At 35.7% G+C, this 24339-nt stretch overlaps 1 protein-coding gene across 4 annotated transcripts in view; it reads left to right on the top strand.

The window, feature by feature from the left end:
* Nucleotides 1-22917, top strand: part of LOC128864536 (galectin-8-like) — a 40811-nt gene extending 17894 nt beyond the window's left edge. For all 4 annotated transcript variants that reach the window (XM_054104243.1, XM_054104240.1, XM_054104241.1 and 1 more), the window contains 3 exons: nucleotides 15234-15349; nucleotides 15433-16483; nucleotides 21876-22917. In XM_054104243.1, coding sequence (XP_053960218.1) covers nucleotides 15234-15349; nucleotides 15433-16450 — 1134 coding nt within the window. In that variant the 3' untranslated portion in view covers nucleotides 16451-16483; nucleotides 21876-22917. The remainder of the gene's footprint in view (nucleotides 1-15233; nucleotides 15350-15432; nucleotides 16484-21875) is intronic.
* Nucleotides 22918-24339: the final 1422 nt, after the last annotated feature.

Here is a 24339-nt window from a genome sequence, read left to right as displayed (position 1 = left end):
GAGCAGGAGCGTTATCGTGATGCAAGAGCCAATTTTTGTTCTTCCACAATTCCGTGCCTTTCTGGCGGATTGCTTTGCGCAAATTGCGCATAACTTGCAGGTAATATTCCTTATTGACCGTTTTACCCTGTGCAAGAACTCATGACGCACAACGGCACTGCAATCGAAGAAAACGGTAAGCAAAACTTTTACATTCGACCGAACATGGCGCACTTTTTTCAGTCTTGGTTCGTGCGGCAGCTTCCATTGAGATGATTGAGCATTGGCTTCCGCGTCATAACCATAAACCCACGATTTGTCACCAGTTATGACCCTCTGGAGCAAATTTGGGTCGTCGCGGACAGAGTCCAACATCTCATTAGCAATGTCCACGCGATGCTGCTTTTGGTCGAAATTGAGCAGTTTTGGTACGAATTTTGCGGCGATCCGTTCCATGCCCAAATCATTAAAAAAAATCGAATGGCACGACCAATCGATATGTCTAGGTTCTCAGCAACTTCTCTAACGGTGATTCGACGATTGACCAATACCATTTTCTTCACTTCATCAATTTTTTCGTCTGTTCTTAAAGTGCTCGGGCGTCCGGCACGCTCTTCGTCGTTCACATCTTGTCGGCCTTCTGAGAACCTTTTGTACCACCGATAAACGTTACTTTGGTCCAAAGTAGCTTCTCCGTATGACACAGTCAACATTCGGAAAGCGTCCGCGTACCTAATTCCATTTTTCACACACAATTTGATACAGGTTCTTTGATCCATCTTTTTGAATAGGTGAAAATCGAAGACGACCCGAGATACGTGCAAGCAAAGCAGCTGTCAACAATTAACTGAACATTCAAAATGGCCGAACTCGTCGGCATGAGTGAGAGACTTGAGTACCAACATATCGCCACAAAAAAAATCGAAATTCTAATATACATAACCTGCGAAAATTCATAATTCGCGATTCTTTTTGAAGACACCTCGTATTGGAAGATATCAGTTTTCGGGGTTTTATTGATTCCGTAATATTCGGTATCTCGTTTATTAATACCAGAATCCCGTTTAGATATTGTACAACACAGTTTGTGCACCACAGTTTTTTCGTACAACAGCAACTTCTTCTTCTTCTTAGCATCACAGTCTTTGGCGAACCATTGCGTCATTCACAACCTTGCGCCATCTGTCGCCATATGAGGCTACCTCCTTTCAACACCACGCAATTAGCTTTTCAATGTCAATTTTCACGCCTTCGAGTCATATCTTTCTGGGGCGTCCTCTTCTGCCTCCTCTTCTTTGGCCTCCAACAGGGCGTAATTCAACTGCCTTTTGAGCTGTTCTACCCTTGGCCATTCTAAGCGCGTGCCAGAGTCATCTTATCCTCTGAAATTTTATAAATCCTACCACAGTTTCGTTTTTTGCTAAAAGTTCCAGCTCATGATTACATCTAATTCGATAGGTACGGTCTTGCAGTCTTACAGGTCCATATGTTTTTCGCACAATATTTGTTTCAAATACCATTAGCTGATTAATGTCAGCAGTTTTTGGCGTCCATAGTTCGCAACCATAGGTCAGCTCGGGGCAGTTAAAGGTTTTCTATATCCTTAACTTTTGGTCGCGTGTTAATAATTTAGACTTAAGCAGCTTCAAATTAGAAAAGCGAGACTTATTTGCTGTCCAAACTAGATCATTTATTGTCAATGAAATATCCTTATTGGCTGCTATTTTGATACCCAGTTAGGTAAGTTCTTGTACACTCTCGCATGCATAGTCTCCGATCAGCAGGTCATCATGCCTTAAACCGGAGCAGGATCGGACCATAAACTTCGTTTTCTGTGTGTTAGTTCTTAGTCCAGTATTTCGTATTAGTCTTTTTTATTTTAGGCCACTGTTTTGTTAAATATATTTAATTCTAAAGTAATTCTGCCGATGACATCGCGATAATCGTGCGAAATGAAAAATACCCGGCCAAACTTTTTCTCAACATCCAGAAAGGTGCCGCAACTGTAGGACTCAAAATAAGTGCAGGAAAAACCAAATATCTGAAGATTTCACGCAAGATGGCGAAAAGACAACCAGAAGACACTTGTCGCTTTGAGGGCGTAAAATTGTTTAAGTTCAGGATGCATATTATATCGCTCCTAGTCGGAACATAGGGCGGACAAAAATGTTCTGCAACGATTTCTGTCATCCGCTATGAGTCTGATTTGATTCCAGGTGGTGGTTGAAGGACTCTCATGGGAGATTGTGCGCATCGAAGTTTGACGTGTTCGACCTCTGCGTCATTGTGGATTATAGTGAAAAGCCATTTTGGTAACATTATCCTCTTCACTGCGGAGAGTGTGTCCAATCCAATTCCATTTTCGTCTTTTTATTTCTGAATTAATTGGGCAGCTTTTAGTAAGCAGAAGAAGGTCCATGTTAGGGATTGTTCTCAGCCAAACGATAGGGCATATAATCGTGTATAATAGTCTATAATACGGCCAATTCTTGCATACGGCGGAACAAATCTTGTAAAGGTGAATCGGGTCTAAGAGTATTCGAGCGAAAAGTGCTGCGCAGAGAGTTTAGTCCGCAACGACTGCAAGATGGCATCTACCGGATACTCTACAATGAAGAAGCGCTGAAGAAGCCATGTAATGGCAAGGCCATCGTGAGAAATGCGTTAAGTCGCGAAGACTGCGAGGGGTGGGTCATATTATGCACACGAGAGATGATATCGAGGCAGGACAAAGGCCACCAAGTTGAGAACGACAGCGAATTCACATTTCGGTGTTTTCTTCAACACTTCGCTCTATGAACTTCGCGAACAGATTTACTTTATTTATTTATTTTTTTTTTTTTTTAAATAAAATTTTCACAATTTGGCAGCGTTGTTCTGGTGTTAAGCGATTCATCATAACACTCAGGAGGTTTCTTACGGTTTTTTGTTAGGATATTTATTGGACTCAATGAAGTAGAAGAAAAAAACATATGAAAATATAACGTGTATACGTATACGTAAGCTAATTTGCCTCTCGCTCTCTTAGCTTCACAGTCTGTGGTGGACCATAGCCTCATCAACAATCCTCCATACAGTCTCTCTCTCTTGCCTCACTTCTCTAATTACGAACGTTCATCGCTTTTAAGTCTGCTTCTACATCATCAAGCCATCTCTTTCTTGGTCGGCCTCTTTTTCTTCCTCCAATTGGCCGCAAAGTAAACACCCTTTTTTGGATTCTTTCGTTGGGCATTCTTATGATGTGGCCAATCCATCTAATCCGCTGCGCTTTAATAAAACGTATTGTATTACATTTTCACCACCAATAAAGTTTTCAATTTCGTTGTTATAGCGGATGCGATACGTGCCGTTTTCAAGCCGAATAGGACCGTAGATTTTTCTCTTTACGGTTCTTTCAAATCGCAATAGCTGGTTTATATCATTAGCTTTCAGTGTCCAGATTTCAGCTGATTTGACGGCATGAGTAAATATCTTTAACTTTTCCGTAATTTAAGTTAAGTTTACGTCTCAAGTAAGTGCACTATTAGAAATTTAAAAAAAAATACGTAAGATCGCATTCATATATTGAAATTTCATAATTCATTTCAGCTCTAGCCATTTCCACTAACAAATTAAAAAATACACGAGTTTGCCTATGCCCTTGCGGGTTGAAGTTCAGTATACGCCACGGTAGCTCCATAGCTTCTTTAAGCGTGTATCGTTCCATTTTTATTAATGGTGTAGTTTCTACTTGACAAATATCAAATAATGGTGGCTTCAAAAGTGACATCTACCGAAATGCGGGATATTCAATATAACACCTTTTAGGTGATCAATTTAGAGGTATTGGAATTCAAATTGAAATAAGTCAATGAAAATTCAATTTGATGGGGCAATCTTTAAGCCTCTTCTATTCGCCACTTCTCTGCTTGCTATTTCTCTGCTCGACTAGCTTGACGAAAAATTTACATGTGAAAGCAACAACAAAGTTATCGAGCAAGATTCGCCGCTAGCGAGTATGGTGATACCTCATAAAATTGGTACCAGTTGCTTCATCTATTCGTTACTCGCTAAGAGGCCCTTTATTATATTTTAGTAGAACGATTCATGACATTTATTTTTTAAAGATCCCTTTCAAATTATGGCCGCAACTGTGCCGTGTTTTCGGCCATCCGTAAACACCAATTTTGAATGACTCGCTGGAGGACTTCGGTCGGTATCTCGTGGATAACTTTAGTAACGTTGGCTTCCAATGCCGCAATCGAAGCTGGTTTATGCACAAAACATTAGGCTTTACATAGCACCACAAATAAAAGTTCAAAAATGTGCTATCACATGATCTTGGTGGATGCACTCGTCCAAGACGAGAGATAAATTCCTCACCAAAATGACGACGCATTAGATCCATTGTTTCATGGACTGTATGGCAAATACCGTCGTCTTGGTGCAACAAAATGTTGTAAACATCACGGGCTACAATTTCCGTCATCAAAAAGTCGTTTATCATGGCGCAATAGCGTCGCCATTCACTGTTACATTGGCGCCTGCCTCGTCTTTGAAGAAGTATGGATTGTTGTTGTTGTTGTAGCAATAACTTTGCCCTGTTAGTGTAGTGTAAATCACCGGTCTTCTTCGTCTAGCTCATCTAACGGTAGGCCCAGGAAACTTCCTGTTTCAACAGGTTGGGAACGGGAGAGAGGGGTGTTGGATGAGTGGGTTTGATGGGGCGTGTGAAAAGGTGGTTAGTGCCGTGCGGGGTGCCTTTACATGCCGGACATATGTTTTGTATGACGAGGTCAATTTTGGATAGGTAGGAGTTTAACCTGCTACAGTATCCAGAATGTAATTGTGCCAAGGTTACGCGGGACTCTCGGGGAAGTTGGAGCTCATCGTCTGCAATGGGTTGTGGTTGGACTCCGATGACTGCATTCGGGTGTCGGGAGCTTAAGAAGGTGGTAAGAGTCTCCCCATAAAAGTCGCTGATTGTCTGGCTGTACACTGTCCGATCCAGTAGTTGTCGGTCTGTTTTGCCCTGGATCTCCTCCGCAAAGTTGAGGAGGTGGCTCCTAACGTGCCTGAGAGGTAGCTCAAGCTCAAGCAGGTATCTGCATGGGTGGGACCTGCGGTAACACCCAAACAGGAACTGCTTGCTGAGCATGCGTATGATTCCTCAAGCCCATAGGCCGCACCAAACGGTTGTTTTCAATGGATGTAATCGCTGTTCTTGAATGGCTTCGGACTTTGGGTTGCTCTTCAGCCCAAATACAACACTTTTGCTTATTGACGTAGCCATTAAACCAAAATCTAGCCTTATCACCAAACAAAATTCTAATCCCAAAATGAGGATCGTCGGCGAGTTTTTCAAACGTCCAACCACTGAAATTATAACGCTTTGGAAGATCGGTCGGCTTCAAAAACGTGGACTAGGTATATTTTATACGCTTTCAAATCAAGATCTTTGCGTAAAACCGTCCAAGTACTGCCATAAGATAGGCCAAGTTGTTGAGATCAACGCTGAATCGATTTTTCCGAGTCGTCGGCAAAACTCTCATTTACAGCCACAATATTCTCTTCACTTCGGACTGTACGTGGTCCAATCAGCGAGTATCATCCAATAATGTAAAATTATATTCAATTTTGCCGATGGTTTGCCGAATATCGCGTTCGGTAGGACGGTTATGTACAGCATAAATTGGCTTGAGGGCGCGATGAACACTTTTTACTGGGCGTCGATTTTCGTTCCGCAATCGTACGATTTGTAACCATTGTTGAGGCGTGTAAGTATTTCCATGATGAAATGTCAATGAATACTACAAAAAAATTATGTGTTTAGTTTGACAGTAGTCACGCGTGATTTGTCGAAAAAACCCCAATGGAAAAAGTACCTCCAATCACCCTTCATAACACACTGAATTCCATGCTAATTTTGTTACTTGTTCCTTCAAAATTCAGTCTAAAAAGGACCAGTTCAGAATGCATTCTAAATTCTACCTTCATAAAAAATCGCCTTGTAAATGCAGGGAATGGTGGGAAAGTGAGAGAACCCATGTTGTGCTACTAAGCCTAATTCGTGTGAGCTCTGAATTACATTTATTTCGCTTTCAATGTGCAAATTCGCTGAGTTAGTATTTCAAATAAAAAATAAAAATTAAACAAATGTGCTTCTATTGTTGTTGCTTTTGCATATCTATGTATGTACATGAATAAGATAAACGTGTGTGCTGTCAGCCGCGCTGTGCCAAGATGACGACATTGCAAATTAATAATAAATAAACAAGAAAACACAAAAAAATATATATAAAAAACAAACTAAAAATATTTGAAATGCTTTCTTGACAATGCCATTGCGCTTAGGTAATACGAGTATGAAATGCGAATTATTCTTTGCACAATTGTATTTGAATGTTATTTGCAGAAAATATGCATAAAAATAAAAATAAAAAAAAAAACATAATACAAAATTTGATTGTTCGTGATTTCATTCGCGTTTTTATAAATTCTTGTGAGCAAATGTAAATTGTGTATGCGTACGCAATATTAAAAGATATTTGATGTTCCTGCTACCTTATCAGTCCAAATTTATGGTACTAAAACAAGGTGATCCAAAAGCGAGTTTCGTTTTAAAAATAAAATTAAATTTGAGTAAATGAATAAATTTTTTTGTTTTTTGTTTTTGGTATATTACATTTTTATCATAAAAGACTCTCAAAAAAGACAAATAATCCCATTATATATAGAAAATTATTTCATTTGCGTGGCTGGGATTGGCTGGTTTCGCAAGTGGTTACCGACTCTGTCTCACGAACTGCTACAGAGCTCACGAAAAAATGCTGAACGTTATGAAAGCGGCTTCGGTAGTCTAACGTAAGTGCACTAGTCTGCCATCCCAGAGGTTGTGGGTTGGAATCCCACGTAAAGCACGGACCTCGCACTTTTCCAAATTTACCTACTTTTCCTGTTTCTAAAAAAACAAATCTGTCCTCAAACCCAAAACCTTATCTCTTCCATCCTTACTCCCGCACAATATACAGCACATTACTTGCATTGTGACTGCTAAAACAAGCAAAAACAAACAGTTACATATTGCATCAGTGGCGCCAGCAAGAGGAAGCGGGCAACCGCATTAATAGCGCTGACACACCAAATTTGACAAAGTCCTCAACCATCTGTGTGATCCTTCTGCCAGAAAAATGTGGCACACAGATGGCGCTCAAAGCAGTAAAGCAGCCCAGGTGGGCATTTTCACCACTTAGGACTGGTAGCGGCAAGCTGAACACCTACCCTGTCAGAAAGCAAAATAGATTAACAAAACCAACGCAAGACTGAGTCTTGTCGAGGCCTTATGCTCCCGAGAGGAGCACACAAGAAAGAAAAAAAAAACAATATTACGTTCTTATCAAAAATGACTCTCGCATTATTTATAGAAAATTATTTTATTCGTGTGGCTAGGCTTGACAGTTTGTTGACGGTTTCTAGCTCTATTTCGCGAACGCAGCACAGCTCACAAAACAAATTCTGATCGCTATGAAATCACTACTCTGAGACGGCCTATGAATATCAATGCCACGGCTGATAATGCTTTTTCCGAACTTTGTCTGGTATGGCAAAAAAAGTTCAATTGTATGATGGACTATAATTCTTGAATTGCTATCTAATTGAAACCAAAGTCGTCCATCTCGAAGGCTTCAATTGCAACTCACAAACAAATTTGTGACTATGACCCCACAGCGTTAACCTTTGTCCGAAATGTGTACTGCGGTAGAATTTGCGAAAAAAAATTAATAATGTTGCAATCACTCTAATGCAGCCACGAAATATGTCGATGGGCTTATAAAACAAGCTAGAATTTGCATCACCCTGTTTACTTGAGTATACAACTACATATGTACGTACACACCCATATACATAAATAATTCTTCCACAAAAGGCTTGCGATCGTCGTTTGATTTTTTTTACTAATTTTATTTTCGCTGGCAAATACTTTTTATATCGCTTTAAAGGTATGTACATATGTATATCGATATGTTTAGTAGATGATGTGAGTAATAAATTATTTACCCATATGTGAGTTCATAAAAAATATTTTTTATTTACTTTTGTATGTGCGTAATATCACTTAGGGGCACCAAAAGCTGTCGTATAAATTTTTCCGCGAAAAAAACTCAATACTTTCAATGGCAAAGCTAAAATTTTATTTTGATAACAAAATTTCATACAAAAATATGTCTATTTGTGCATACTCAGGTAAAGGGTGATCAGATTGGAGGTACTTTTTTCCACTAAATACATCTTTTTCTTCAGTATTCATTGACATTTCATCAGGGAAAGTCTTACGCCTCAACATCGTTTACAAATCTTGGAAATGTATTACGAAAATCGACGATCTGTGAAAAGTGTTCATCGCGCGCTCAGGCCAACTTATTGTGTACAGCGATGAGACCCATTTGGCTACGTCAATATGCGAAATTGCCATATTTGGGCTGAAGAGCAACTCAAAGCCTTTCAAAATAGCCATTATAACCATTGAAATCAACTCTTTGGTGCAGCCTATGGGCTGGAGAAATCATCGGCCCATATTTCTTCAAAGCGGACAGTTAGTAAAAAAATATTTTAAAATAGGATCGTCACCTGTCTAAAAAATTAAATAATGTCCGAGAAAGCTTCACTGTTTTCCCTCTATTTTCTTTAGACACTAACCGCGTTTCGAGTAGTATGAAATATTTCATTTTTGATTCATTAATACAATATAATAAAATAAATAAAATCAGAATAAATAGATAAAGGTTATACAAATTCTAGTCATATAAAATTAACTCGAATTAAATAAAACAAACTAGACAACAAAGTAGGCGGAGGGTTTACTCCGATAAACTCCGAGTTAGCCAATCATTTCGCCTACCTGATCATTGCAGTGTATTTCAGGCGGAAGTCAAGAGTATTATCAGACAGTCAAACAGCAATAAAAGAATCTAAAACACACTCGTCAAAAAGAGTCATAGAATGTTTTAAACTTCTAAATTACGTATCAAAATACTACAATGTACATACACCTTATTTGGGTGCCACAGGAATATAGCAGGGAACTGCAAGGCAGATGAACTTGCTCGAACCGGTACAACGCTCGACCTCCAAGTGGATAAGTAATAAGTAATACCTATGCCTATAGCCACTTGTAAACTACTTATAGATAAGGAAACCATAAAAAGGTGACAAAACCTCACAATATGCGAACTAAGCAGACAGAAATGACCAAAATGGAACAGCGGTCGATCGAAAATTTTGTTAAGATTTAACGGAGAAGCTATAAGAAAAATGATAGGGGTATTAACTGGTAATTGTCTAATAGGCAGCCACGCTAGAAGGTTAGGACTCCCGTACTTCGATTTCTGTAGAAGCTGTCTAAATACAAAAGAAGAGGAAACAATCAGACACATTTTATGTGAGTGTGAAAGCTTAGCAACAAGGAAGCTCCGCACACTGGACATGGCATTTTTAACCGATGTAGCGGACATAGTGCATCTAAAACTAATGAAGCTTTGCTTGTTTTTTAAAGCTACCGGATGGTTTGAAAAGGAGCCCATAGAGTAAGGATAAGTTCCGGTGGTATCACAATGGACCTATGAAAGGTCTAAGTGTGCCATTGCGACAGTCACCCCACCTACCTACGTACCTAAATAAAATAATACTGCCTACGATTGGATACAGGCGTGGTTTTCAATTTATAGATCATAGATTATGAATGGTAAGCTCGATACTTTACAATTCATACAATTTTTTAAGTCTATTTACAATTGAATAGGAAACGTTTTTGAAAGCTTTTATCTGGACATATTTTATATAAGGTTACTACCCTTTTAAAGTGAGTATTAGTGATTCCAGAAATAAAATATTTTACTATGTTTTGGCACTGCTTTAATCCAGAAAAGTTTCGGAGTAGAGTTGCCACTTTTTCCATTAAAAAGAAATTAATTTTTTTAGGATAAATCTTTTGAGTTGTCTAATTTTAGTTCAATAAAATATTTTAATGCCAGATGTACCAGGTGCAAATAGATTAGGACTACTTTAAACAACGCACTGAAATTATTAAAATTCAGTATAAAAATGGTGAAAATTTGGCAGAGACGATTCGTAAAACTCGAACATTTTTGGGTCATCGTGAAACACCTTGTCGGAGCGCAATACAAAAATTAGTGAAAAACTTCGAGCTGTTGGGACAAGTTAGTGATGTGAAGAATAAAACCCGTGCACGTCGCTCAAGAACAGCCGAAAATCTTGCTGTTGTAGCCGAAAGTGTTAAAGAAAACCCAGGTTTGCCCATTCCTCGTCGTTCTTTGGAATCAGGCATTCCACAAACGTCATTACACCGTATTTTGCATAAAGATTTGGGTCTTCAGGCTTATAAAGTCCAGTTAACACAAGAGCTCAAGCCGGCCGATCATTAACAATGTCGTGTCTTTGCTGATTGGGTCGTTGAAATGCATGAAAAAGATACGGAATTCCATCGAAAAATCATCTTGAGTGATGAGGCCCATTTCCACCTCGGTGGCTTCGTCAACAAGCAAAATTGTCGGATCTGGGGCTCAGAAAATGCAAGAGTTATTGTTGAAAAGCCTCTCTATCCTCAACGTGTGGCTGTTTGGTGGGGTTTATGGTCCGACGGGAGCAATTACATTCGTACTTGAATATTGTTGATCTTGAATATTGTTGAATTGTTAATCATCTCTCGATAGCGTAAGTAAATTCGTACTGGATTGCGCTATCGAGAGATGATTAACGATTTTTTATTGCCGGCATTGGATGGTATTGATCTGGACAACGTTTATTTTCAACAAGACGGCGCTACGTGCCACGCAAGCAACGAAAGCATTGATATTTTATCAAAATAACACCTCTTATTGGTAAACCCTTTATTGTGTAAAATAAAAAATTCTTCAAACATTTCCATAGTATGTATATGTCCGTATACTTGTAGACAGGCATCATCTTCTCATTTTAAATTTTTAAATCTCGTTTGTAGGTATAAGAAAGCCTTTCAATATTTAATATTCAAGTACGAATTTAATTGCTCCCGACTAACTTTTTCCAAGCCATTGTTTATTTTATTCGTCCTATTGACTGTATTCGCTGTTATACACTTACATACAATAGAGTTTTCAAGCCGCTTTTCCCACAAACACCGACACACCCACACACACACCTTTACGTACCAGTATTTGTTTCGACTTGTTGCCCATTAGCCAAAATGTCAATTAGTATAAATTAGTGCGCTAATAAAATTAGTTAAAATTAATGAGTACACTTGGGATATCACCAGACACACTTTAATATTTGCCAATTACTACTGTTATGAATGTATTTACATAAATATATATGCACGCGCATAAAAATATATGCGTTTGTATGTAGGCCAGTATTTATTATATCATCAGCCAGATCACAAACCGCGAAGCTCATAAAAATGGAAGTACATGAAATGTTAAATTAAATTTTCAATAGGCAAAACTCTGTACTAAGCAAACACGCAAGGCAATTGACGCTCCATTTTGGGTGTGCACGGGGTCAGACTGAAATTTTTGTGAGTTGACGAAATATTTGGAATTGCCAGGCGCTTCCAATTACCTAACCGCAGCTAACACCGTACGCGAGTTGGAGACATTTTTGGCTACGAGTGTAACACCTGGGGATAAACCCAATTCCAATTATTATTTTTATTATCATTAGGCTGCTGCGCACTGCTACCAAAAGAGATCTTTTGTGCAAAAGCCTGCTGAGGTACCCTGTATTTTAGGGTTTTTAAAAATTTGCAGTTCCCAATTCCAGTACTCTGAACTCAATGAGGCGCAATTTTTGGTCAAAGCAATCACATTTACTTTTGAAAATTACAAAAATAATATTCGATGTGAAGAAAGTTAGTGAGGTTGTTGGCTGTTACGTTTTTATTTTCTGAACAATTGTGTGACTTCGAATATGTGAAACTGTTGCGCCACAGTAGAGCGCTGAGTGCAAGAATGCCTTCTTTATCTTCTTTTGCGTGTTTCTCGAAACCACAGTTTGCAAAATGGCGGGCATGACAACTCAAAGAGTTTTCCACCGGTTGACCAGAAAATGTATCACATCTGGTGACATTAAATGCAGAGAAAATTTTTATACAATTTTTAACTAACTTTTTTAGCAAAAAAAAAAAAAAATTATAAATTATTTAACTAACTTCTGAACAAAAAAAAAAGGTTTATTTTAAAGAGCTTCAAAATTTTTGGTAATTGCTTAAATTTTTTGATTATGTTTTGTAAATTTTTGTATTAACTTTTTTTAACAAAAAATATATTTTAATTTTTTAACAAAGTTGGATTTTGTATTTAATTTTAAAGAACTCCTAGAGTACTTAAAATTTTAGTTTTACTTTTTATGCATTTTTGAACTAACTTTGTTTTACAAAAAAAAAATTATTAATTTTTTAGCAATTTTTTTTTTTATTTTAAATATTTCTTTAATATTTTCAAATTGCTTAAACTTTTTGTTTTATTTTTTACAAATTTTTTAACTAACTTTTTTCAGCAAAAGAAAACTAATTATAAATTTTTTAACAAATTTTTTTGCAAAACAAATTTTTTTTTAATTTTAAAGTGCTTCTAAATTTTTGCTAATGCTTGCAGTTTTAGCCTAATTTTTTATAAAGTTTTGTACTAACTTAAAATTTTTTTTTTTAATTTATAAAAATGTATAAAATTTTTTTTATTTTAAAGTGCTTCTAAATTTTTGCTAATTTTTTATAAATTTTTGAACTAACTGTTTTAGCAAAACAAAATATTATAAATTTTTTTTAGGGCTAAAAAATAATATTTTGACTTTAAAGAGCCACTAAATTTTTGCTTATTGCTTAAAATTTTTGTTTTATTTTTTATACGATTTTATGTAACCTTTTTATCAAAACAAACCAAACTTATAAATTTTTTAACTAATTTTTTTTAGAAAAAACAAAATTTTTAATTTTAAAGGACTTATAAATTTTTGCTAATTGCTTACAATTTTTTTTTTTTTTTTTTAATTTTGAACTGACATTTTTAGCAAACAAAAAATTTATAAATTTGTGAACTAATTTTTTTTTAGCTTTTTGCTAAGAGCTTAAATTTTTGTTCTATTCATATAAATTTTCAAACTAATTTTTTTAGCGAAAAAAAATGTAAATATTTTTTAACTAATTTCTTTCCAAAAAAATTTTTTTATTGTAATTTTAAAGAGTTCTTCTCCTATTCTCAAATTGCTTAAAATGTTTGTTTTATTTTCTATAAATTTTTCAATTAAGGCCGGCGGGCCAATTAGATGTCCTAAATTCAGTAGTTTTCGCGAAGCGTTGTAGGATGAGAAAAAAAACAATTAGCCAAATGAAGTTTTGGGGATAGTTTAATATATATTTGAACTAAAAAAAAAAATTTGTACAATCTCCAACAATATATTGTAAGCCGAGTTATCAATAGATTCCCAGAGCGCCTTGCCACTGAAGTATCCAACTTCTGTACAACATACAACTTGCAATTTTCATCTGAAAACAAAAAAAAAAAGATTATTAATTTTGATGTAATTATCTTCGATGTGAACTAAGAAAATTGGGAGAAACACGTAAAATTCGAATTTTTGGGGAAGGTAGAAAAAAAAAGTGGGTTTTCAAGGAAAAAAAAAACTCTTCAACTGGGTAAAAAAGTCGCTTAAAAAAAGTTTTTGGATTTTTTTTTAGTTCACATAGAAGAGAAAACAATACTGAAGATAACGCATTTTGAATGAAATGGATAGCTCGTTTAGTTTTTTTGCAATCGTGTACATAAATTAGGTAAAATCGTGAAAATGAAAAGCCGAGAAAACGCGCTTCAAAGTCAATGGTCAATGGGCGGAGCACTACAACAATAAGCGCACGGTTGCTCGACGCCGCACTACGCTCGGCTCTGTAGCTCTGCAAATACTTGGAATTTAACTCTGAAAATTTGTGTCTCATGTTCTTGAATATCTAAGCTATTGATTTCAGGAAAAAAAAAATCGATTTTTTTGACCTTTTAATTGGCCCGCCGGCCTTAACTTTTTTAGCAAAAAACAACTTTATAAATTTTGTAACAAATGTTTTTAAGACCAAAAAATTATTTTTTTACTTTAAAGAACTACTAAATTTTCGGTAATTTATTAAAAAAATTTTGTTTTACTTTTTATAAATTTTTGAACTTACTTTTGTAGCGAAAAAAAAGGATTCAAACATTTTTTAACTAATTTTATTTAGCAAATATTTTTCTTTAATTTAAAGAGCTTCAAAATGTTTGCTAATTGCTGAGCATTTTGTTTTTTAATTTCAATAATCTTTTTTTGAAAAAAAAAATTTTAATTTTAAAGATCATCATGATCTTCGCTAAGGGTTTAAAATTTTTGTTTTATTTTTTATAAATTTTTGAAGTAACTTTGTAAGCAAAGAAAATTTCATAAATTTTTTAACCTTTTTTTTAAGCGAAAAAAAAATTTTTATTTTAAAGAGCTATTAAGTTTTTCTTAATTGCTTAAAATTTGTATGCCATTTTTTATAAATTTTTTAACTACCTTTTTTAGCAAAAAAAATTTCATAATTTTTTTAACAAATTTTTTAGCCAAAAAAAAATGTATTTTAAAGAGCTCCTAAATTATTGCTATTTGCTTAAAATTTTATGTTATTTTTTATAAATGTGTTAACGAAATTTCATAGAAAAAAAAAAATGTGTAAATTTTATAACAATTTTTTGAGCAAAAAAAAGTTTTATTTTCAAGAGCTCTGAAATGTTTGCTAATTGCTTAAAATTTTTGAGGTTTTTTATAATTTTTTAACTAAGTTTTTTAACAAAAAAAAATAAATATTTTAACTATTTGTTGTACTTATTTTATTTATTTATTTTTTATTTTTACAATTTTTTTATTTATTTTATTTTTTTGTTATGTTCTATAATTTTTTTTTGAATTTAGAATCATTCTGTATTTTATTACGCTATTAAAATTCCGTAATTTCTACAAATTTTCACTAGCCTGTGTATATGTGTGAATATGTCAACACAAAATTTTTTTTTTTATTGAAAATATTTACAAATACAAAAATTAAATTTCTTCAACACCCGCTTTGGTCGCCATGTTTCGCGTGATTGTAAATTATCGAAATGTACGTCGACATTCCAAGTCTGCTTTAAACCCTTCAGAAAATATCATTTGAGCCATATTTATAACTGCGATAGAGTTACATGCATTTTAATTTAATTTCATTTTTCCAATTTCAGAGTTCATTCTACGACTACGTGGAGCCGTTGCCCGTATATCAAAATGAGAAGATCGGCACTTTGAAGGAAGGCATCAGCTTCACAATAACCGGTAAAATTTTGCTCAATTGTGAGCGGTAAGTACATACATACGTACATACACTTCCATTCTCTTGTGTTAATTCCAGCCGGTCATTATTCAATTCGTATTATTTTCCAGATTTTCGATCAATTTCGTTATCGAGAATGCAACACGAGATGTTGCGCTCCATATCAATCCACGCCTGCCGCAAAACTACATTGTACGCAACACCAAAGTGAAAGGCGTATGGGGCAGGGAGGAGGTCTCGTCAGCACTGCCATTCTCACTGCATCGTGGAAGCCGTTTCGCCATGCAGATTTTCATAACAGACAGCGATTATCTGATCTCCGTGAATGGTATACATTTTGCCAAATACGCGCATCGCCTACCCTACACTTCGGTGTCGACAGTCGAGGTGAAGGGCGATGTGGAGGATGTGAACATGGAACGCGCCGATGTGGAATGCTATCCGGAGCATTTACCAGGCGTAGATCCCAAAGAGATATGTGTGGCTTTAGACATTTTCGATGAGCACCCCAATGGTGGCGATAAGTCCGCATTGATACCCTACGACGAAGTGGATGGCTCGAATTTGGATTGGGCGCCACTTGGCATAAAAAGTACGATTGCGCTAATGAAAAATGTCGCATGTGGCATACCACTACCCTACTACGGCCTCTTGCCGACTAATTCGTTGAAAGTGGGGCGTTGCCTTCAAATTGTGGGACGCGTCAAATTGTTGCCACAATCGTTCTACATCAATCTGCAAAAGGGTCAACACTATTGGCCGCATCCGATTATCGCATTTCATTTTAATCCGCGCTTTTCGAAACAGAGTGGCGCAATCGGCAAAGCGATTGTGTGTCGAAATGCTTGGTTCAATGGCGCTTGGGCGGAGGAGGAACGCTCCGAATTGGACACAGACTTTCGGCCGGGCAAGACGTTTCGCTTGGCCATTGTGTGCGCGGAAAACGCATTCGAGGTGTATTTGAATGACAAACTCATAACTGAGTTCAAGTATCGCATCAAGCCGGACATAGTGGATACGGTGTATATACAGGGTGATATTAAATTGCGAAGTGTTGTGCTGCTCAGCAATTTGTCGCCAAAGGGCACAAGACGCATTTACACAAATCCGCTCTTCAGATATAACTAATGAATTGCGCGAAAAAGACGAAATAAAGTGAAGGTGGGTAAGGGATGAGAGACGGTAAACGGACTTTAACGCGTGGTGTGTTACCAGAGACGTGCATACGAACAGGTTTACTGGGAAAGTGGTGCTAGATAATTAAGGATATTATTATTTGGGTCATTTCGGATTAATTTGGTTACATGACTTGATGTTCAAAAGTGAACCGTTTTCAAGATATTCGATTTTAAAGATTATTTAAAAAAATATTTTCGCTTTGTTGTACACAAGGCGCATTCAATAAAGGTGGTGGCAATAGACCAACAACCTGTACGTTTGATTGTCAACGCAAAGTATTGAGAAACTAGAAAACAAATAATGAATTCGCCTTGTTTCATTCTGAGCTGACAGCCACATGGACACGGCAAAAGAAATAAAACAAATCAGCTGATTTACCAACACCACCTTTAATAGATTCGCCTTGGCTGTACGTCAATTTTGTTGGAAATGTTAGTTAAAGGCTCTGATTTTTTTGTGTGGTTAGTTAAAGAGTTTGTTTATTAATAAAAATCATCAATAAAATTTGAATCAAGCTCTGACCGTGAAAAATGGCTACTTGAGAAAGTTTTGAATTTATGATTTTTTCTGCAAATTATTTTATAAACTAGATACATATTATTACAAATTAGATACATATTTTATCGGAAGTCATAATGAGTCGATGTGGCCATTGAAAGAAGACTTAATAAAATATGAACCCGTCCTGCCTAACATATTCTACTAGTCTTCACAGTTTAGGTTCCTAATCGTTCCTCTCAAAGCGTTATTTAAGTCAATGACTAGATTTACAGGGCTACATAACAAAAACTTAAAAACCAAAAGGGATTAAATTTGAAAAATAATAAGACTCAATGAGTGACTTAAATAGAGGCCTTGGCATAGCAAAATTAAGATCAAGGCTTCTAGGAAGCCGAATAAGCTCTTCAAGCCCCCTAGTAAGAGGGGCGAAATTAAGCTAATTAGATCTGAAAACTTCAACAGAAAATGGAGTATAAGAGCGAAGTACTCTATTAGGAATATTGAAACTTAATTGACCGAGTAGATCTGAACAATCCATGGTCCCAGGTATTCTATCGTATACATATAAACATTAAGCATAAGTCGTCGGACCTCAAGTGACAAATCATTGATTTATGTACCTAGCACTTTAGGATGGCAAGGGGCTATGAAAGTAAAAAAAAAATATAATAATGTGAGAAGTACTTACATCGGATTCCAGATAATGGAGACCTAAAAATGCCTTCAAAAAATTGGTGTGTGTGGTGTCAACTTGAAACCTACTCTTAAACTCAGAGCCACAAAACTAAGAAAAAAGAACAAAAATTGTACGGGAGATCGTCCGCCAACAAACCCGTGATAACAAGGATGAGTTAATCCTTTGCATAACCCAAGCGAATGACCACACGGAAGCCGTACTCAATTTTATAAAGAGATACAAGGAATTCTTCTCGTCTAGGGAAGAGTAGAACACCAACGCAACATGGATAAATGATGACTCACAAAAATGGTACACAGATGGTTCCAAAACGCTCCAAGGAGTAGGAGCAAGAATAGTGGGGCCTAGAGCACACAAATCCCTAACACTAAGTACATACACCACGATTTTCCATGCGGAGCTCTTCGCTATAATGGAAACGGTGGAAATCATATCCAAAAGAGGGTTCGAGAAAGTAAAAATTAAAATACTTTCGGACAGCCAATCGGTTCTCAAAGCCTTGAATAACTTCACATTCGAGTCAACAGTCATAATATAGTGTAACAATGCACTCAAAAAACTGTCCACTGATAATCAGGTATCACTGAGTTGAGTACCAGGACATGAGGGTCACGAAGAAAACGAAAAGGCGGACTTTTATGCTATTGGGCTACTTATTGAACCAACCCCATTTTTAGGCTGTAACAAAAATAATATAAAACATTAAACCAAAAAATGAATCTAAACAAAAATCAGGGAACACTCCAAAAAGTTTTTGAACTTCAACGCTAACAGAGCAAAATCTGCTCAAACCCTAAATAAAAAGGGCCTCAAATTACTCTGTGGAGCACTTACAGGTCACTTTTCCTGTAAGAAATACTTTAATACAATAGGATTATCTAGTACAAGATCATGCAGGTTCTTATTCATCAGGAATACTTAATCACCAACTGTGAGGCATTAGGCCACAGGAGCTACAGAATCCTGGGCTCGTGCCAACTAGAGGAGGAAGACCTGCAATTGCTCCCTCCTAAGGAGCTGGTTTGATTCCTCGGTAACTAATTAATGATAATTAAGTTATTAGGGGCACATAATAGATCAATCTGTTAGCAGTGCATAAAGATCTTAGCCTAACCCGTACAACCATTACCATCCTTTGGTAGCAAATGCTAGCTTGCCCTTAACCACTTTTTCAAAAAGTTTCGAACAGGTCGATAACTTAGAAATAGGTCTTTAATTTGTTACTTTATTCTTATTACTAGTTTTGAAGATTGGAGTGAGGGACGTCAGCTTCTAACGGCAATTGAAAACGCCAGTAGATAGTGAAATATTGAGGATAGAGCTTGATGGTGAACAAAGTGAATAACTACAGTTATTAAGTAAGAAAAGAAGATACCCATTGAATGCCATAACGATAAAGTCTAAGGTTTTGGGTGCATCAACACAAAAATCATAGTTGGTGTTTTCCCAGTCCATGACGTAATTGGATTTGAAAATGTCAGCAAAAGGATTTACAGAATCAACCAAATTCTCTGGAAAAATGTCATTAAATTTCACTTTGGTTACAATATATGAATATCTCTTTTTCGAAGACCTGGAAGTGGAAGAAAAAAAGGATTTTCTTCGGAAGCAAAAGCTAAAGAACGTTGCCATTATTTCGAAAAAGCTGACCTTTCACTTCGAGATGCCACAAAACAGGTCAATATGTCGAGAGCTTACGTCCAAAATTGAAGGTTTACTATCATTTAAAAAGAGTTTAGCACTAAATCGAAACGATAAACCAAATAAGAATGATAAAGCACGTGCGTGAAAATTATGTCCATAAGTATGGCTGTGTGTTTAGGGACGATGAAACATACGTCAAAGCAGACTTTAAGCAGATTCAGAGCGCTGAGTTGGATACTGCAATGAAGAGAAGAGAAGTTCCAGGTGTCCTTAAGCTAAAAATATTGGAGAAGTTCCCTAAAAAATATTTGGTTTGGCAAGTCATCTGTCAGTGTGGTGCGAAAAGCAAAACATTCATTACCACTGGCACTAAAAATCAAGGGATGTATTTGATGGAGTATTTGCAAAAACGTTTGCTGCTATTCATAAAACAACATACAGACTCAGTTCTGTACTGGCCCGCTTTGGTATCGTGTCGTCTTAGCCGTCTTGCCATGAACTGGTATGAAAATCACGGCGTAAAGAATGTTCAAAAAGACCACAACCCACCAAAATATCCACAATTGTGACTCTATGGAAAATTGCAGAGACTGAAAAAAGAAATTAAAAATGAGTAGCTTTTTTTCAAATCAAATTGGCAGCAGATACCGTAGCAAAAACCGATGTCCATAGCTTAATGAGTGGAGTCAAAACTAAAATCAAAAAGAATAGATATGAGTTTGATTGTTTAACATAGTACGATTAAGGGGTTAGGGGATTTAGAATTTTCAAACAATTTGAATTTTTTGTTTTACATTTTCTTAAAGTATAATATGTTAAAAAATATTGTATGAAAATTTGAAGTGAATCCGACAAATACTTTTCGAGTTATTCAACAATTAACAAAGGGCACTTGGGCGCTCGATAGCAAAACTTTAAATGCGTATTTCTCGAGACTACATATGTTTTTGACGGGATAACGTCTTATAATTCGATATAGCGGCTGCACGCACCGAAAAATACGTCATTATCTTGCTCATGCGTCGTTATCTTGCTTGAACTGCAAGCGAGAGCGCTGAACGAACGACAAAGAGGCACAATCGGCCCCCGCGTTCGGCAACGTTCGATATCTGGTTCTCTCCTACTTGAGTGAGCATATATATGTATGTATATGCGCATATGTAGGTATATAAATTCACATATTTATATTTGCATATGATTTCTTCCTGTGTGAATGGTAATGAACCATTTCTCTGTAGAGAATAGGACGATGATAGGAAAAGCAGGAAACGAAAGGGAGTGTTTCGAGTGTAAAGTGTCTTGAAAAAGTCAAATCGGTGATGGTGAAATTGAACATACAATATTTCATGATTTTATAAATGTTTCGTATTTTTTCACGTTTGTGTAAATGTAACTTGATCAATTCCATTGCGATTCCATTTACCTCCTTCTCTATATCCATACAAAATAACTATCAAACAAATAAAATTAAAATTTTCTTCCATCAGTATTTTCTTATGACGTTGTCACGTTAAACTATCGTCAGTAAACCGACTTTACAGACAACCTATTTTTTTTTTAATTTCGATTGTTTTTTAACAATTAATTGTCGGGTTTTTCTCGAAAATCCGAGAAATCTTTTCTGAGGCCGCCATATTGTTAATTTTGGGGAAAAAGCTTCGACAAGGCACAAGATTATCTATTCATAAAATTAATTTTTCTTGTCCGCTTGATTTTAGATGAACTTGTGATGATCACCGCAAGGGACTTCTGGAGATACGGACTCCACACAAACAGCGACAACTTTTACAATTATAAATTTTTTTTTTTGAAATTTTGTTTAACTCAAGTCGAATAATACATCATATATTAATGCCAGGATTTTATTTTTGTAAAATAAAGTAAATGACTAGGAAAAAAAAAAATTATTTAAAATCATCATTTTTTTTTGGCCTCTGACTACGCCTAACCTCTTAATAAAAAAGAAAATAAACTAAAAAATGTTTTGAAAACTTAAACAAATTTTATGTTTTAATGATTTTCGCCCGACCAATATTTTTCGTGCCCGTTTTTTATAACCAAATTAAGCAAACATACCTAAGTAACCTTAAGATTTTTTGTATCTGGCACGACTTTCTCGATGATCCTGTATATGGAATTTTCATTAATCATTTGACATTGTGGTAATTAGTTGTAAATTCTAAAATTTTTGCTACTATGTTTAGTGCATAAAATAATTCTTACAAAATTAAGGATAGAAATTATGTCATAAATTATAGCTAAGTTAACTTTTTCTTGGTGACACACATTTTTTTTTATTATTATTATTATTATGATTATTATTTTTATTTTTTATACATTTATTTTTTTTTTTAATGTATTTACTGAAATTTAAGTCGACACTCAATGGGTTAAATTTAAAAGTTTCGCAAATTTATGATAATTGGCCTAGAATTACTTTCAGAATTCGTTCTCTATTTACAACTTATTCCACAACAGCTACAATATATGCATTTTTTGCAAATATTTGTATATCAAAATTTTTCTTTTCAGATTTCCAATGCTGTTTGCGGCACATAGTCAGTCAGTCAGTCAATGAAGAAAGCCTTTGGAAAGGTAGTTGCGGAGTTCTCGTCGTGCAGCGCAACTGTAGCCATATTTAATATGGATATGCGAATAGATTTCTTATTTATTAGTTTTTAGCTTTAATTATATTCTTCGTATACTATTTCTATAAAGTTCAGTTTGCTTTTGATTAACATTTAAGTTCTTAAGAAAACCAAAAAATTGCATCAAAGATTAGCAAATACTTACAATAACTAATTAACGAAAAATATTTACCAAGACACAATTTTTTTAAGATTTTTAAAGCATTTTGCAACTATATGTATGTATTTTTTTTTACTTGATTACGTTGTTAATATATATTAGAAAAAAAAAACTTAAATAAAATACGGAAAAAATTTCTAAAATAATTAAAAAGGCCTACTCGCTTTATAGTTGAGTTTCTCAGACAATAATTAACTTAGTCAGTGTGTTTAGGCTACGAAAGCGTCCGGTGGTCTAGCATTCTAATGGTGGCTCATACAGTTGCAATATTGCATATTGCAGCACACATACACCAGTGCATACATACATACATAGATGTGTTTCCAAAATTTTAAATATTAAACTTGAAACATCCTCAATGGACTTGTGATGATTTTTCTTAAAGCAGAGCTAAAAGTGAAGAGTCGAAATGAACGAATGTAACTGTGTGCTATCTCCAAATATGACCACATTATTTAATAAATACATACACACGTACACTATACATACATATATAAAACTTTTGCCTTTCGAATGTGCTGTATTACGAGTTATTTGTGTATCTATTTTATGCGAAGTTATAAAATTTTTATGCCAAAAAGGTTAACTACTTTATAGGAAATAAGGCAGAAAAGGGTCTCTTATGTATTTCTAAAATTTAAAAATAATTGATATATTTTACGAGTGAATTGTTGTTATTTTATTTTTAAACACTCCTTGAATCCCTTAATGCAAAAATAATTATTATTAAATAAAATAAAAAATGCTTTAACGAACCAATAAATACCAAACAAATTACGTTTAATTAATTCACTTTGCGTGCGAAATTTGTACTTTTTAGTTTAAAATAAATATCATATATGAGGAGTTTCATAACGAAGCGCAAAATGGAAAGAAGATGTCTTTACAGGGTCCGGCATTCGAAGTGTAACCAACTTCAGACCGCTCGCGTAGCTGATTGACGGGCATCAGCTGCCTGTTAGTTGGCTAAATGACAGTTTAGAGTATTGTTTCAAGCGCGCGGAAGCATTTTGCCGGGAGTAAACGCGAAAAAAGAAAATCAGTAATGGATTTCAAACGTAAAAGTGAGAATGCTTTATATTTGGCTGGAAAATTACAACCAGCGATTGTTCATGCGCTCGAGCACCTTAAAATAAATAAAGTTTTTGATTATCGCACCATTACTCGTCACGATACTGGTAGCATCGGGAAATGCCACCTTAAAGTAAATAAAGTTTTTGTTTATCGCACCATTCTCGTCACGATACTGGTAGCATCGGGAAATGTCATGGAGGTGGTCATCAAAACACTGCAACGTCAATTGAAATGGTTCAAAAAGTGAAGAAGCAACTTGAGCGAAACCCCGACGAAGTGCCTATCAAATGGCGAAAGAAGTGGAAATATCTGACCGTACCTACCATCCACCGCATACTGAAAAATGATATCAAAGTCAAGTCAAAATCAAAGTCAAGATCCAAAGACGCATGATCAAAGCAGCAACAAGTGAGACTTAAGAGAGCGAAGGAGTTGCTACGCTTGCCCGAAAGCGATCAATTTGTGAACATTGTGTTTTCTGGCGAGAAAAATTGAGCAATTCGTAAACTTCCCAATCATTTTCAACGAGCGTGGCGTCAATATAAATGCGAAATCGGGAAAGTATTCTGGGGGTTGCTTTGAAGCAGTAGGCAGACAAACATTTCGGTGACTCGGCACCGTCTCGCGAAGCTCGAATGAACCAATAATGACTAAAAAACAACCTTCCGAACTTCATAACGTCCACACAATGGCTCTCAAATTCACCAGACGATGAATTATTCTCTTTGGGCCATTTTGGAGGGCAAAGTCCGTACTAAAAGATTCGCCCATCTCGAGGCGCTGAAAAAATCCATTGTCCGCGAGTGGGCCAAAATACCTGCAAGTCACATTCGGGCAATTCGTTGCTGGACCGTCTCAAGGCCATAGTTAAGGCAAAAGGTGGTCATATCGAGCACAAGTAAATTAATTCTTAATTTTGTATTATTTTCACACATTTCTTACTTTCAATAGAATAAAGGTAATATTCCAAATTAAATTTATGGCCTTTTTAATTGGTTACACTTCGAGTGCCGGACCCTGTATATCCTCTCTTGTTAATTTTTAATAAATCACTAACTTCGGGTACTTTTATGGATACCTGGAATTGTCTTTCAGTTTACTAATTTTCAAGAGC

The sequence above is a fragment of the Anastrepha ludens genome, chromosome 5 (genome assembly GCF_028408465.1).
Source record: "Anastrepha ludens isolate Willacy chromosome 5, idAnaLude1.1, whole genome shotgun sequence".
Lineage (NCBI taxonomy): Eukaryota > Metazoa > Arthropoda > Insecta > Diptera > Tephritidae > Anastrepha > Anastrepha ludens.
Note: the sequence above shows the minus strand (reverse complement) of the source record. Positions and strands in the feature narration are given on the sequence as shown.